The 17,355-nt window shown below is 46.2% G+C and overlaps 1 protein-coding gene across 1 annotated transcript; it reads right to left on the reverse strand.

The window, feature by feature from the left end:
• Positions 1–1,101: 1,101 nt before the first annotated feature.
• SOX14 (SRY-box transcription factor 14) lies at positions 1,102–1,824 on the reverse strand. Its single transcript, XM_037061215.1, has one exon. It carries the CDS (start codon positions 1,822–1,824, stop codon positions 1,102–1,104), a length of 723 nt encoding a protein of 240 aa, XP_036917110.1.
• Between the last annotated feature and the right edge of the window lie 15,531 nt (positions 1,825–17,355).

The following is a 17,355-nucleotide window of genomic DNA, read 5'->3' on the forward strand; positions in this document are numbered from 1 at the left end:
ATCGGCCTTTGTCTTAGCTGACGTGCCCCTTGAAGTGGTCTGACCACTTTGTGAAGGACATTAGGGATGGAGTGACATCCCAGGGAGGGATACCCTCATGTATCTTCTAGAGGCAAAAGGCAGATCCAGAGGCTACGGTCGGGGCAACTCTAGTCCCCTTTGCACCTGGCTTGCGAAGACCATCACACTTGCCAACGCAAGCCAGCCGCCAGTTGCCACTGCTAGAGCTGCTCTGGGCACTCTCAGCTTCCCAGCTCCCTCCTGACTTCAGATTTTATGCACATCAAAGGTTACTTTTTGCAATGACAGATTGTCTTTATTCAAAACATCTTTGTTCAACAAATGAACAGAATAAGAAGATAAAATCCATTTCCAAGACATTGTCAAAACATTTGTGACCATTTAGGATGTTTTTATTCTTTTAATTTTTGTTCACTTTCTACTTCCTGACTTCATAACCCGACATTCTGTCTAAAAGTAAACTTAGATCGCTAGGAGCACTGCTTTATACAAAGTAAATAACGATGTGGGTTCTCTTTATTTTTTAAAAAAGCAAACACTATCATAACATGATTTTAAATAGAAATGTTTCCCTTTCTGTAGTTTTAAACTTTTAAACCTTTCCCCCACACATGAAGAGCAAATGGCACCTAGTTGTGTTGTGTCTGATGGCAAAACAGAGCTGACTCTTTTCTTCGGGGAGCAAAAGAAAAAATATATGCATATTCTAGATATAATACCAAGATCTGAGAGTTCTGGAGTCCAAAGCCCATCAGAGAAGAGAGAAGGGGACGTAAATAAAGCAAACTGCCTGCTTTGTTTGTCCAAAGGTACAGTTGGAGATTTGATTTGGGACAGTTGGGGAAGGGGCAACTGTATAGCGGTCATAATGTTCCCAAGTTTCTGGCACCTGTCTGCGCCTTGGGTCCAGTAGGACGCTCCCACCATCCCCTTGGAAGAGAGAGGCAGCGTCTGGGGTAGGGTAAAGGGCAGTCGGCAGGGATGGCCCCGAGGCGTCCGCAGGCCCCAGCTAGGCGCAGAGGACGGGATACAAACCCGGATTCCAGGCCGCCCTCCAGGTCTGGCGGGCCGAGCTGGGGGTTACATGGCCGTGGCGTGGGCTGATGAATAAGGGTCTATGCCAGTCTTGGTCATGCCCGGGAAGAGGATGTAGGCGACAGGGGGCTGCAGGGTGGAGGCAGACCAGGCGGTACAGTTACAGGGCACCACGTAGCCCGGGTTGGTGGGGGACGGGTGCGTGTGCGTATGCTGGCTCGGGCAGCCGAGGCTGCCGAAGGCGCCGTTCTGGTAACCCAGGGTGGACGCGTAGGGCAGCGCGCCGGTGGCCAAGGTGTGGGGCACTTCACCCATCTTCTGGATGGCGCTTGAGCTAAACTGCGCAGGGTCCAGCAGGGAGTAGGGCGCCGAGGCGGGCGGCAAGAAGGCCCGGGCTTTCTCGGGCGCGCTCAGGAGGCCGTCGGAGGCCCCCACGGGCAGGCCGGCCGCCTTGAGCGGGTCCGTGTCGCCCAGGTAGGGCAAGGGGAAGACATACCTGTCCTTCTTGAGCAGGTTCTTGGGCTTGCGCCGCGGCCGGTATTTGTAGTCGGGGTGCTCTTTCATGTGCTGCGCGCGGAGCCGCTTGGCTTCGTCGATGTACGGCCGCTTCTCTGCCTCCGACAGAAGCTTCCACTCGGCGCCTAGACGTTTGCTGATTTCTGAGTTGTGCATTTTGGGGTTTTCCTGGGCCATCTTGCGCCTCTGGCCTCGGGACCATACCATGAAGGCGTTCATGGGTCGCTTGATGTGGTCTGAAGGTTTGGACATGGTCCCGGAGGCTAGGCGGGTGGGGGTGGGGAGTGCAGGGGTTCTGCAGGCGAGCTGGACGCTGTTGTCTGTCTGTCTGTCTGTCTGTCCGTCCTGAGCCGGGATTCTGCGCTCCCCTCGCCTCCACACTGCTGAGGGGAAGCCAGAGAGAAGCGCTAACCTCGAAAAGTTCAGCTGATCATGCCAGTCTTCGCACCCAGGCAGGCCCGGAGGGGCGAGTGGGGACAGGAAGGGCGGGGGAGGAGAGGAGAGGGTGGCCGGGCTTGGGGGCTGCTGACACTCGCTGGGGCCCAAATACCGGAGTCTCTGGGATTAAGTGGCCAGGTAATTAGCTGGAGAGGGCAGGAAGCTCCTCCTTCTCCCCCTTTCCACTTTTGCTTTCTCTAGTTTTCTTCTCTACCGTGTCTACGGCAGTAGCTCCCTCCCCCCGCCCGTGTCTTTCCCGGAGCTGCCTCGCCTAGCGCAGCACCTGGCTGAGAATGCGGGGAGGCTGGTGAATGGGAGCCAAAAGCGGCGAAGTTCAAAGGCGAGGTGGGCCGGGACGGCACGCACTCTGACATAAGCGTGGGGCGGTGACTCCCCAACCTGGGCTCCAATCAGCAGCAGAGGAGGAGTGGGGGCGCACAGGACAACGCGCCTGCCGAGGCTAGAGGGAGCGCGACTGGTGGGGGCGGGGAGAGGTATGAGCGGGAGACTGAGATGGGAAGAGAGCGGCCAGCCCAAGGTTTGGGACTTGGACTCCGTGTTATTTCTGGCACTGTCAACAAATAAAACGCTTTGTGTCTGTTGTCTTTCCCGGTTTGCAAAGGAGAATTAAGGCTTAGAATACAAAGACCCGGGAGAGGGGTAGCAAAGGGAGGGAGCAGAGAAGGCACGTTGGTAAATAGGGCAGCCTCGTCTCGAAATGTCAGCACAGCACTTTACCCCCTTCCCGGCCCTTGTCAAAGATCTTTGGCGAGAAAAACAATATATCAAACTGAGGTTAAAAAGAAAAATAAACTTTCCAGCCGTCCCTTCCGCAGTTCTTGGATTGCGGTCTCATGGGAGGTCCCTGAGGTGCCGCCTCCACCCCTGCCCCGGGGCACGGCGCGCTGGCAAAGCGCTGGGCCCCGGGCGAGCTCCGGGGTGCCTTTCCTGACGATGCCTGAAACCCTTGAGTCCCGCAGTGCGGAGGTTTCAACCCGGTTGGTGAGCTTTGAAGAGCACTGCGACCTGCTCTTCACTTTCTTGGAGGGGGCGGGAATGAGATCTCCATCGCTATTCCTATTTATGTCATTAGTCTTTAGTGTTTTTTAAACCCCCAACTTTCCCTCCATATCTCCCGACACAGGAAAGGTAGCCTGGAGGCCAGCAGCAGGTGCATAGCAGGGCGTGGGGCTTCCCAGTTGCCCCCTGTGCAGCGGCCTTAGAGCGGAGACTCAGTCTGTATCCGCACCCACGGCCAGTTTGTCCCTCAGTGCCTCCCACCCAGCGAGAAAGCGAGACTCATTTCTTGTGTCAGATGAGCATTTTCGGGTAAAAAGGACGAAATAACCCGCAGAGCAGACCTGCACGCCTGTTTCCTTTGAATAATTGCCTGCCCGATGTGAAATGCCCTTGGGGGAAATATTTATTAAATGGAAACCATTGTCCCAGGTCCAGCAGGACCTGCGTGTGTTCCAGGCTTATTGGCTTTTGCACCAGCCTCTCTCGGGAAGACCGACCAGAAACGAGCACCGCTCCGCGCGCTGGGAGGGGTTGGGGGTGGGGGAGAACCAGGCAGAGAACAAGGAGGCAGGGAGAGAGTGCCTTTCTTCAGCATATAGTGTGTCAAGTTTGAGATGAGGACTTTGTTTCTCCTTCCTATGATTAGAAAGACACGAGGTATTGTTCACCCTTAGTGTGCTTTTCAGCGAAGTGGACGCTACGCCCATTTTACAGATTAGGAAACTAAGGTTAAGAAAGGCTAAGACATTTGCAAAAAGTGACTCCAGAGGGAAATGGTGACACGGGGTGTACAGGTATTGAAAACCCTCATTATTTTCTATTTTACACGGCCCCACTTCGGATTGCCTGGTGTTGCAGCTAAACGCGGAACTCTCGACGAGATTATTGGAGCCATCGAACCCAGCCACGGAGATGAATCGAACTGGGAGGCTAGTTGTCGTGCCTGTTCTTGATTCACTTAGGGCTCTGATCCGACCTTGGCCTCCTTGAGTGAACTCCTACACCTCGCGCCAGCGGCTCCACCTCTGCGTGGGCTCGAGAGGAGGTGAGCGGTCTTTGCCTTGCTCTCAGCTGGAGTCCTGGCCTCCAGCCTGCCCTCTACCCCTGTTTTCTCTGTAAGTTTCATGTAGCTTGGGGTACCAGAAAGTGGAAGCTCTTTTCAGCCCAGTCCCGGAGACTCGCAGGTAACCTTTACCTAAGTGGAGTTAGCCTGCAGACTCAGCCCAGGGGTCAGGAGATTCGAGTTCCTACCGGAGAATCGAGACAGTGTTGGGAAGGAAAGACGGAAATGCTGTAGTCTGCCGGGGTCTAGCACCCGGCGGGGGTGGGCCAAATTCGCACACCAGAACCCTCAGGGGACACTGAAGCCACACTCAGAAGTTTGGGTTAATGCCAACCAGCCTCTTGGAAACTGCTCAGACAGGGGATCTGGCACAGTGTCGTAGACCCTTCTTCTCTTCCCCGCTTCCAGGCCAACTCACACGGATTGCCCTGAGGCAGCTCGGGCAGGTCCTCCTTCACTTTCTCAATTCTTCCTCCTCCTACTGCCGCGCCCGGGCTTTTCTCTAAACATCTCACACTCCGCCCTAGTTCTTATTTCCAGACTCTGGAGCAGATCAGTACCAAAAGCTTCAAAAGATGGGGTAGCAGTTGTTGCGCGGGGCACTACCCAACTTCCCAGTGGTCCCGAGCCCCAGGGTGGCTGGATCAGGATGCATTGACCCCGGCGGGCATCACCATTCCCCTGCCCTTCTTGGCCTTGGGACTTGAACTCAGCGCTGCAAGGGAACTCTGGGTGGGGTGGGCCCTGGCTTCGTGGAGTCTCCTAAACGACCAGCGCAGCCACATACACCCATTACATGGTGCTGGTTGGCCGTGGGTTTATTCAGGACTCCTCAGAATTCCCGTGATCCCGAGGCCTGACCGGGTGCTGTCTTCAGCCCATTCCCCTAACTCTTTTGCGCTGCCTGTCTCTTTGAGCTCTGTCTCCCCGCCAGGCCTAGGCAACGAGGCAGAAATCCTGGAGAGGAGGCCCCTGGAGAGAAGCAGCAGCTTTGGTCACTGCTGGAACAAGCCTTAGAACAGAGGTCGTGTACAGGCGCCTCTTACTTTATCACAGCTGGAAGCTAGGGCTTTTGGCCACCAGGCCACTGTCCAGAGCAGAGACATCCCTGAGACGGCCTTTTCGCTTCCCAGTTTGCCTAGAGCTCAGGCGGATAGCCTCAGCGCGCATCTCGGCGCAAAGCAGTCACTCAAGACTTGAAACGTGCTCGCTTACGCCTAATATGTGGACCCCTGAGCTACAGGGATTCTGACTGCGAATCCACGCGGTCCCTGCAGAAGTGAAGGAGAGGTTGCCACCCTATCTATTGCTCACACCACCCACTGCCCAGTGCCCCAGTAAGATCCGCGATGCGTGTTCTTCTCTTTTGTCTCTGGGCCTTTGAAGGGAGACTTTCCCCTCTCCTTCTGCCCAACTTCTGTTCGTACCTCAGACCTCTTTAAAGGCTTCACCTCCTCTGTGGAGTCTTCTCTGATTTCTGGGCTGGACTAAGACACCTTCTATGTTCTCACTCACACACCCTCTCCTTTTCATGTCCTCTTCCCCAGCCTCGTGTGCAGCGCTGTCGCAGCCCGTGCAGGCCATCAGACTTGAGCGCCTCGAAGGCAGTGGCTGAGTGTTATTCATTGAGTTCGCACAACTTTGAGCGCAGGGAAGATGCTCCGTAGTTTCCTTCTGCTAAGTCTTAAACTTTTCCTACCGGGACAGGACCCTGGACACAGCAGCTTGGTAAAGCCAAGCTCAGAAGTCTTCGGGATCCCGTGCCTGTACCACTTGCCTGGCCTCCACGCTCTGCCCTCCTTCCAGCCACCACGCGCTCCTTTTTAGTGGACAGAAGGCTCTGCTCCCAGGCCTCCAGGAGCGTGCGACAGCTGAGCGAGCGCGGAGAGAAAGGCGCGCAGACCAAGGCTTGGAGAACAGGGATGGGAGTTGGGGTTGGAGGAGAGGGGATCTTCCCACGTGGGTTGCTCTCAATGGTTTTTCAGAAGTGATCGAGAGAGGCGCCTGCGTCTTGAGGGGTCGATGTGCTGGGTGCCAGTGCGTGCAGCCCTGGTTTCAGCTCTCCGCTGGGAGTGTGAGCTGGAGGCTCACTGATGTTCAGCTACAGGAGCGTTAATCCCGCCCACCTTTGAACGTTTGCAAGAATCCAGAAGACAACATTGAGTGACAGAATGCCCTTGGGAAATAATGCACTTAGTTAAATTGTAAATTTTTCATTTTCTTATTAGTGAGAATATTTTAATATTTAGCTACCCTACTGTTTTCTTTTTCCCTGTTTTTTGTCTATTTTCAAAACCAGAGACCTCATGTATCCCTTCTCTTGAGAATGTCCGAAAGGATCCAGGGCTCTGGTCCTGTTATTTCCTGGCAAATGTTTGAGGGTCTTTTCTCCAGAACCCAGCCCAACCCACTAGGAGAGTGTTGAAATTTTGTAAAACTCCACATGGTCCTTGCACAGATCACACAGGAGGGCACGGCTTCCAGCAAGAAACAATGAGAAACAGAACAGACTCTGGTCCCAGGACGAACGCCTGGAGAGCCTGCAGCATAGTGCCTTTGTCTACTCAGAGCTGGCAGAGCTCTTGGCTGGGCTGAAAGGACACTTCTGTCTCAACACCAGGAGCGCACCCACGTGAGGAGACTTTTTGATACTTAACTTGAGTAGCTGGGGTCTTTGAGCAGAGATCTCATGATCACTGACGTGGTAAAAGTTAGTAGATGAGGTCCTGGCTGGTGTAGCTCAGTGGATTGAGTGTGGGACTGCGAACGAGGTGATCTCGGTTCGATTCCCAGTCAGGGCACATGCTTGGGTTGCAGGCCAGTTCCCTGCAGGGGATGCACAAGAAGCAACCATACATTGATGTTTCTTTCCCCTCTCCTTCCCTTCCCCTCTAAAAAGATAAATAAATAAAATATTTTTAAAAAGTTAATAGATGATTGCATAACTTTACATACATCTCCCAGAAAATAGAAAGGATAAAGCAGGGGCAGGGCTTTGAAAACTTCATGTTTATTCAGCAATTAGAAGGGGAATATGCTGAGCACCTACTATGTGCCAGGGTGGGTGCTGATATACAGAAGTGAACAAAACCTGCAAAGGTCTTTCTTCCTTGGTGCTTACAGCTTAATGGGAAGACAGACACATACAAATTTTTGTGATTGGTCCTGGCTTAACCACTAAGTAGCTGCACCAGTTCAAATATTTAACTTGTCGGTGTGCTGGTTACCTCGTCTGTAATGGGCATAATGGATTATTAGCAGCACTAAATGAGTTACTATGAAACAAGCCCTTAGAACAGTGCTTGGCATGTGAAACTGCTCAGTAAATGGTCAGGTTATATTATGCTTTCATTACATAAATATGGAGTTAATTTCTGATGGTGATAAGCAGTCAACAGTGACTCAGCAGAAGACAGGGGCTGAGGGGTACTGAGGATGTTTACTTTATATTGGGTGGGCAGGGATCTGAATACAGAAAAAGCCAGCCTTACAGAGGAAGGATAGGGGGGTAAAGCAGGAGAAGCAGGAAATGTCACCACCTGGAGAAGAGGCTAAGGGGACCCTTTGTAGCTGAAACCTAACCATAACTTTGGGGAGAATAAAAGAAAAAAGTTGGGTGAGTTTGGCAAGGTTCAGATGACTCAGTCTTGTAGGCTTTATTGGTTTGTTTTACTCACATGCACTGGAAAGTCAGTGGAATGAGACACAGCAGAATTATTTACTGATAACCCCAGCAACCATGCACAAGCACATATATGTTTTCACACATATATGTACACATACACACACATACATATTAGTTTTCAGACAGTTTACTTGTGGAGGACTCTCTCCTCCAGTTATGGGCAAGAAACTTTATAAATGAACAGATTTTTACTGGCTCTGGGGTCAGCTATTGAGTGCTTTGGGCTCATCTCACTCCTTTACCTTCAGGAAGCTGAGGAGTAAAAGAAGAGATGGTCATTCACAGCAGCTCATGATTATGAAAACATGTCCACTAATATTCAGTAGATATTAGCGGCCCAATGGGTCCCTGATTTACTCTTCCCACTTCCCACCAAGTGGAGTTCTCCTGCTTCCCTGCTTCCCAGGCCTCTAAGTTGGCCCTATCTGGAAAAACTGAGTCCACATTTAGCCATTTTGAATATCTCCACTTTAGAAATATAGGATTTGTTTATAAGCAAATGAGGTTTCTTGGGCTTAGAAAAAAATCTCAGTGGTTGTAAGAACAGGAAAGATGTATTTTGTTTCCAAGAATAAAAGCCAAAAGAATGTCAGCATTGTATGCCTCTGCCTTTGGTTTTGTTGTGTTCAGGTTTTCCACATATATTAGGGCTCTCCCACCCCTATTCTTCTAATGTAAGAACCCTTGGTCAGCTTTTATCATGAATAATACTCTTTAAGGCTTTGTGTTTGCTAATGCAATTGGCCAAGTTACTGGAGCATACATTCTCTTGCCAATTTTATCACAAATTGTGCACTGCAGAGGATAAGACCAAACGCTGGCAAGAAGCCCCAATCAAGGATCAGAACACTTCCTCTTTTTTGTGGCACCTGCCTCTGCCCGCAACCTGAATAGCAAGAAATATTAGGGCACTCAGCAGTTGCAAAAGGTGCTTCATCCAATGCTTATTTTCATCTACCTGGTGTTTCTTTTAAAGCATCATTTTTACAGGTTGTAGAGCCCAACAACCCTTGACATTTTATTTAACACGAAAGTCATTGAAATATTTGTTGAGTGAGTTGGTGCTTATGTAGAAAGAGCTATAAAAGTAGAATTCAAGACCTAAGGCTTGTAATTACTATGAGACCTTGGGCAAATTACGTGACTTATCATGGCCCCCAGTGTAACAAACTACCCCAAAACTTAGTGACTTAAAATGACAAACTTATTATCTCGTGTGCCTTCTGAGGATCAAGAATTCAGGAGCAGCTGTACTGGTTGGTCCTCACTCAGGGACTCTTATGAGAAGGTAATCAAGATGTCGGGCTGCGGCCGCCTGCCGGCCTGACTGAGAGGAAGGATCTGCTTCCAGACTCACTCGTGCAGCTGTTGTGGAGAGGCCTTTAGCTTCTCATCACAGGGGTCTTTGCCTGAAAACTGCTCACAATATGGTAGCTTGGTTCCCTTTGTGCAAGTGATCTGAGAGGGACTCAGACAGAAGGCTGGTACAATGTGGGAGGAGACTAAGCAAAGGCGGGAAGACAGGGAGGAGGGATCGTTGTCGGCAGTACTGGGGTCTTCCTACCACAGGCTCCAACTGGTTAGTAGAGGGGATGAGCTTTGTAGGCAGCAAAGCTTCATCACTCTTAAGTTATCCTCACTGATGCTGTTTCTCCAAGACACAATCACAGCTGGCTGACTATCGGCAGACTTGTGCAAGGAACCCCGTTTTGTCCTAATTTCTACTGCTTTCCTCTGCTAGCACATATTTGGCCCTGCTGGAGCTGGATCTTGCCTTTTTTCAGTGTTTTTAACACCATCCTGTCCCTCACGATTATCATCCCCAAGCTGTATCCTATTAACTTCTGTAGTTGAACCCCAGCCAGGGTGCTCACTATTATTAGGGTGCCAAAAAAGGACTTGAGAAGCTGTATTTAAAAAGAGGACCACTACTGAAGACCCAAGTCGGTGTGACCATGAGGGGAAGTGACAGACAGTGTTGCCAATACTAGGCAACCCCTCTGAAACGACATCACTTCACCCTCTGTCTGCTCTCTAGCTAGTCCTGATACCTACAGTTATATAAAATGTGATAATGGGGAAAGAACAATCTTTTCAATAAGTATTGCTGAGAAAGCTGGATATCCACATGAAAAAGAATAAAACTCAACCACTATCTTGTATCATACACAAAAATGAACTCAAAATGGATTAAAGATTTGAATGTAAGATCTAAAACCATAAAACTCTCAGAAAAAAACACAGACGATAAACTCCTTTCCATAGGTCTTGGTGATAATTTTTTGAATCTGACAGCAAAAGCAAAAACAACAAAAGCAAAAATATATAAATGGGACAACATTATACTAAAAAGTTTCTGTACAGTAAAGGAAACCATCAACAAAATGAAAATCCACTGAATGGGAGAAAATATTTGCAAACTGTACCTGATAAGCGACTGGTAACCAGGGGGAGGACTCTCAAAACCCTGGAACTTGTTTATAAAAATTTCGCATTTATTTTTATATGTTTAAACTTCAGTCACCTTCAAAATGCCATATCTGTTTAACAATTCAAGACTTTTTTGACTGCTTAAAACAGTTTTTTAAAAATATATTTTATTGGTTATGCTATTACACTTGTCCCAATTTTTCCCCCTTTGTCCCCTCCACCTGGTATCCACCATTCCTTCTGGTAATCCCCCCTCCTTAGTGCATGTCCATGGATCAGGCACATAAGTTCTTTGGCTTCTCCATTTGCTATACTGTCCTCAACACCCCCCTGTCTATTCTGTATCTACCAATTTGTACTTAATCCTGGCACATTTCCCCCCATTCTCTACCATTCTCCCCCTTCCCCCTCTCTACTGACAACCCTCCAAATGACGTCCATATCTGTAATTCTGTCTCTGTTCTCCTTTTTGCTTAGTTTGTTTTTAGATTCAATTGCTGATAGTTGTGAATTTATTGCCACTTTATTGTTCATAGTTTTGATCTTCTTTTTATTAAATAAGTCCCTTTAACATTAGATATAATAATAGCTTGGAGATGATGAACTTCTTTAGCTTTACCTTGTCTGGGAAGCACTTTTTCTGCCCTTCCATCCTAAATGGTAAGTTTGCTGGATAGAGTAATCTAGGTTGTAGGTCCGTGCTCTTCATCACTTTGAATATTTCTTGCCAGTCCCTTCTTGTTTGCAAAGTTTCTTTTGAGAAATCAGCTGAGAGTCTTATAGGAACTCCCTTGCAGGTAACAATCTGCTTTTCACTTGCTCATTTTAAGATTCTCTCTTTAATCTTTGGCAGCTTAAAATGTTTATTTTTAAAGATTTTATTTATTCATTTCCAGAAACGGGGGAAGGGAGAGAGAAAGAGAGGAAGAGAAACATCAGTGTATGGTTGCCTCTCACATGCCCCCTACTGGAGTCCTGGGCCACAACCTAGGCATGTGCCCTGACTGGGAATTGAACAGGTGACCCTTTGGTTCACAGGCCAGTGCTCAGTCAACTGAGCCACACTAGCTGGGGCTAATCTTTGGCATTTTAATTATGAGGTGTCTTGGTGTGGTCCTATTTGTGTCCATCCTGTTTGGGACTGTGTGCTTCCTGGACTTGTATGTCTATTTCCTTCACTAATTTAGGGAAGTTTTCTTTCATTATTTTTTTCAAGTAAGTTTTTAATTTTTTGCCCTTCCTTTTCTCCTTCCAGCACTCCTATGATTCGAACGTTGGGGCATTTGAAGTTGTTGCAGAGGTTTCTTAGCCTATGTTTGCTTTAATGGATTCTTTTTTCTTCTTGCTGTTCAGATTAAATGTTTTTTTCTTCCTTATGTTGCAAATCATTGATTTGATTCTCAGCTTAGTCCACTTCACTGTAAATTTTTCTTTATTTCACTTGGTGTAAACTTCATTTCTGGTTGGGTCTTTTTTATGCTGTTGAGGTACCTAGTAAGTTCCTCGAATATCCTAACAATGAGTATTTTGAACTCTGCATCTGATAGATTGCTTATCTCCATTTTGTTTTGTTGTTTTTCTGGAGTGTTATTCTTTCATTTGGACCATATTTCTTGTCTGCTCATTTTGGTAGCCTCCCTGTGTTTGTTTCCATGTATTAGGTAGAGCTGCTTTGACTTCCTGTCTTAGTATTGTGGCCTATTGTAGAAAAACGTACCTGTAAGTTGGATGGGGCACAGCCTTAGGTAATTGCCAGGGCAGAACAACCCACATGAACCAGGTTGATGGAGTCTCCAATATGGTGTCACTGCTCTGTGGTTCTATGTGGGGGAGGGCTCAGAAAGTGGGCAATGCCACTGCCTTGCCTCTGGAGTTTTGTATGGGAGGATGCTGTCCCCCAGCACTCTCCCTGATGCCAGACACTTCAGTTTCTCCCTATAGGCATACCACTGGTGCCCTTTCAGCTGCTGCCCTGGTGCTGGAGCCAAGAGGAAGGAAGTCCTAAATTTTGGGCCCTTTAAGAGGAGATGCCTGAAAATCTGGTAGTTACTTCCACTGCCCCAGTCCCCACTGGTTTTTACAGAGAGAAGTTATGGGGACTTATCTTCCTGGCACTGGAACTTTGGGCTAGGTGGTCTGGTATGGAGCTGTGATCCCTCACTCCCGAGGTATCCCTCCCAATTTTTATCCACCACACATGGGTGTGGTACTGCCCTTCCACACCACTACTTCTCCATGTCTGCATGCACCTCTGTGCACCTCTGCCCCTCCTGCCTGTCTGGATGAATGTGACTTCTCTTTAATGCTTTGATTGTCCTCCTTCTATACAGCTTGATTTTCTCTATCTGGGTGATAGTTGTTTTGTAGTTTAGGTGTAGTTTTTGCAATTTTTGCTGTGATTGTGCAAGGTGGCGAGCCATGTTCATCTATGCCTCCATCTTGAATGGAAGTTCCAGTACCTCAAAAACAGTTTTTGAAGTTGTTGATTTTGATGCCTTTTCATGCTTCTGCTGTTTTTTTTTTTGTTTCACCTTTCCACATCAGCAAAATGTTTCCCTGTGAGGACTTTTTTTCAGCAGGGGAAAGAAAAAATGTTGCTTGGTGTGAGATTGGGTGAATAGGTAGTGTATGGCATTGGGGTCATGCCATTTTGGGTCAAAAAGTGATGAATACTCAGTGTTGTGTGGGCACATGGGCTCATAAATCTCCCATCATGAAATGGGCAAATGTGTTGAAAGAACCTTCAAAAAATTCACAGCCTCTTACAACAACACCTGCTGGTACACTGATACAGATGGGTTCCTAGAACACTCGCCTGGTGGTAGAAACCTGTACTACAAGGGGCCCACCTCCAGAAGATAATTTCGGGTTCTTTGGGGTCCCCCCATATGTAAAGAACTCATACAACTTAATAGCAAAAAAAACAAAACAAAAACAAAAACAACCAATCTGATTAAAAAACATGCAGAAGATCTGAATAGACATTTTTCCTAAGAAGATATACAAAAGACCAACAGGACATGAAAAGATGCTCAACATCATCGTCAGGGAAATGCAAATCAAACAACAGTGAAATATCATTTCATACCGATTGGAATGGCTATTGCCAAAAACACAAGAAATAAGTGTTGGCAGGATGTGGAGAAAAGGGTAACCTTTATATTTTTGGTGGGAATGTAAATTGGTGCAACACTATGGGAAATACAAGAAAATTTAAAATAGAACTACCATATAACCCAGCAACTCTACTTCTAGGTATTAATCCAAATAAAATGAAAACACTAACTCAAAATGATATATGTATACACCTCCATGTTCACTGCAGCATGGTTTACAATAGCCAAGTTATGGAAGCAACCTAAGTGTGCATAGTTGCATGTAATGTGTGGATAAATAAATTGTGGTGTGTGTATGTATGTGTGTGTATATACATACATGTGTATATATATATAATAAAATCTTGCCATCTGTGACAACACTGATGGATTTTGAGGACATTATGCTAAGTTGACAGAGAAAGAGAAATAGCATATATGTGAAAGCTAAAAACAAAAACAAATTTTAAACAATCCAAACTGAGAAAACAGATTGGAGATCAAAAGATAGAAACAGACAAAACCCTTCCAGTTAAAGAAAAAGAGTAAAAAAAAATTTAAAACAGAGAAAGGAAAAGAACTGTAAGTAATACATTAATTAGCAGCCAGTTGGTGAGGAACCAGTGCATTGACTTCAAATAGGCTGGTCAACTTAACCTTTTCCTTTTTTTGTTATTGAAATTTTATTTTACTGAAATAGTACATTTATACATTTTAAAAAGTCGGATAGTACTGAGGCCTAGTAAGTCTCCTGCTCCAGTACACCCCTGCTCTTCACTATACCCCAAAAAGCTTCTCTCCAGAGATAACCATTTCCCATTCTTTCAGAATCTCTTCACATCTCTATATTTCTAAAGAATATGCTGACTCTTATTTATTATTGGTTTAATAGGTGAGGAGTTAGTACTCTGACCCCACCCTCACCTCCCCTGCTTCCTGTCTTCCACCCTTCCAATGTAGTTCTATTTTAGTTTATTTTTTACTTAAATCAGCGGTGTTTACATTATTATGCCTAGGCAAATATTCACAGTTGAGCATGTGATGCATTATGACTGCCTCCATTTCTTACTTCCTATTAATTGTCCTGTTTCCCACTTACTTGGTTTGCTTTATAACTGTCGCTGATCCTCCTAAATCTTCCAAGAGCTTCTCATAATTTCACATAATGGTCAGGTAGTCTACCATTCTCATTTCTTGCTTGGAGACATCTTTTCTGGAGGTCCTTTCCTTCTGGGTTGCCATTACTGTTCTCCATTTCTCATATCGTCCCCTCTCTTGTTCACCCCATGTTTTGTCAGAGTGTAACTTCCAGTATTTTTATCAAGTTGAAGAGATGGCATAATGATGGGAGTGCTCGGCATGAGTCTCTTTAAGTCCCACTGCTCCAGTATGGAATGGTTGCTTCTCTGCCTGGCGCCTGAGGTCTCCCTCTCCCTTAATCTTCACCCAGAACATTCTCTTCACTTCTCCCATATTGGAGCTTTGGTTTTTGTGTTCTGTCTTCCCCCTCAGGTCTCATCTTTCATGCTTTTGAGTTGCAGGAATAACTTGTCCTCACTTTCATTTCATTGTCCCCCTACCTTTACTTATCTGGGCTCCTGTCTGCCTTAGCCATTGGCATTCTTTCTCCCCTGCCTTCCAGAGGCCAATGCCCTCCTGCTTCCTTGTGGCAGTTCTGCCCTCTGGAAAGTGTTAATAGCACATGATTCTTTACTCTTATTAGAACTTTCCCTAAAAACATACAAGGGAACAGTTATATCTGGGACAACCCCGACCTAGGGCTCTGGCAGAACTGGCATCTCTGATTCTTGTGTGTGTTAGTGGCAAGAGGGAAAGTTCAGTCATGACCTGCACCTCAGCCTAGGTCTTGGGGGCCCAAGAAGACTTGATGGAAGAACTGGGCAGAGGAGGTCCTTCCAGGTCATTGTCCACAGGAATTTCAGTCACACCAGTGAGGCAAGACTCAGAAAGTAGTTTGAGAGTGGTCAATTGTAACAGGTGGTCAACAACAATTACTGAAATTTTCTTTTCCTATAGCATGTACCACATGCTATGAAAAACTCTTTAAATGTATTATTTTACTTGATATGCAATAAGACTAGGTGGAGAAATCTGTTGTTATCCCCAATTTGAAGATAAGGAAATTGAGGCCCTCCCGAATTTAGATAAAACTGCCCCAAGTCAAAGAGCTACTAAATGCTGGATCCAGGATTTGAACTCAGGTGTTGTCTGACTCAAGAGCCCTTATCTTGCTATCTCAATTCCCCTCAGTACGACTCAGTGTGAACTTGGATGGAATTTAAGTGTAGCATGAAGCAGCAGAGGACAGCATAGATGGTTGAGGGCTAGATCTTAACAGAAGGCTATTGGAGCAGGGTCCTTGACTCTTTTACTTTACAAAAGGATGGGAAGAATTTTATAGGCTGAGGGGAGGGAAGGAGGCAGTTCAGATTGGGAGGTGTGTGCATTGGGGCAGGTACAGAGACAGGGTGAAGGACTCTTTGTGAACTGGGAAAAGGTGAAAGGTAAGGTGAATCAAGTAGAGATTAAAAATGGGACTCCACCAAGGTCAGTATGAGAGTGTTATGTAGATGGATGGAAATGTGAAGAATTTGGAAGTTACCCTGTACTTATGGACTGTTCCTATTTATTCTGGCTAAGCATTTATGATGTTTCTGCTAATGCTACATTTATTTCAATAAATTCCCTAAATTCTTACTTATATATCAGAAAGCAGGATGTCCAGTTTGCTGATGAGTACTTATTTTGGTCTGTTATTATGGTCTTAACCAAATGTATCTTGCAGTAGTTCTTTGCTAAAAATAAAAATATTTTTAGGTTTGTACTTATTATGCCAGAGTGGACTGATCCCCTTATCAACCTATGTTCAACAGCTACATTCAGTAGGATAATTTTAGCAATGATTAGTCTTCACTATAAACCAGGACAGTCCATTTATAATCCTTGGATTATCATTTAAAAGATAATCTCAATCCTCATATTTCACAGTGCTTATTACACACTGAGATTTTTTGTTTATTAATCCCCACAATAGACACAGGTTTTGAGAGGAAGAAGATACCTTGGAATGGTGTGGCAAGGGTCACTTATGTAAATGCATGTCATGGGGCTAGGATTGGTATATAGATCTGTCTAATCCTATTCTACCAGGCTGCCTCACTGAAATGATTGTTTTAAAGTGTTTAAAGGTAGGGCTTATTTACTGGCCATGTGAAGATGGACTTTAGCTGAGTAACTAGGTCAGATACCTTGAAGTTATTTTGTGTCCCTGGCTGGCCATACAAAACCCCCTCCTCATTTGTGAACTGGTTGTGATTCTTTGCCTGATAAGCAATGCTGACCACTCAGCTAACAGTCATTTTCTCTATTCTTTCTCGCTAATAAGACCTTGATTTTTTTCAATATCCAGTACCCAGGGATTGTTTGATTACACCTATCATATACTCTTCATCTGCTTGCCAGTGATTGGTTTAAAAGTGGGCATGTGACCCAGTCTGGCCAGTGAGTGGAAGTCTGCTTTAGGGTGGTGCTCTGGGAAAAGTTTTCTTATTCTTCAGAAGAATTGCACAGGAGGAAATGATCCCTAGTTTTCCTGTATTGAGATGTTATTGTCTGCATGTAACCACTTCCCCATGGGAACTAGGGTGGCCTCCTTGGGAACTTGAAAAGATGGCTGAGGAGAACATGCTGAGAAGATGAGGATGGGGCATGGTAAACGGGTTAGAATCTAGTCCATGGGTGACTTTATCCGGTTACTGAATAATCAATTTTGGAACCTAGCTTTGAAACTTCTTGATATGTGAGAGAATTCATTTTCCTTATTCCATAAGTCCTTTCAGGTTAGGTTTTCATTGGTGTAGTCAAAAGCTCCCTATGTGATTACAAAGCTTCCCTTCTTCACCATCTCAGGTTTTGTCTAGAATTGGACTCAGCTAAATTTATACAACCACGGCTAAGCTTTTACATGTAGAGGTTGAAGCTCTTGATATGCACATCTGAATCTTCTTTTTATGAATTTCCTGTTCAGTTAT

Source organism: Sturnira hondurensis, unplaced genomic scaffold (genome assembly GCF_014824575.4).
Source record: "Sturnira hondurensis isolate 20B ecotype Veracruz unplaced genomic scaffold, ASM1482457v3 Scaffold0013299, whole genome shotgun sequence".
Lineage (NCBI taxonomy): Eukaryota > Metazoa > Chordata > Mammalia > Chiroptera > Phyllostomidae > Sturnira > Sturnira hondurensis.

Bases quoted from the DNA above. Each gene is read 5' to 3' on its own strand.
- SOX14 (XM_037061215.1), bottom strand. From the start codon at position 1,824: ATGTCCAAACCTTCAGACCACATCAAGCGACCCATGAACGCCTTCATG.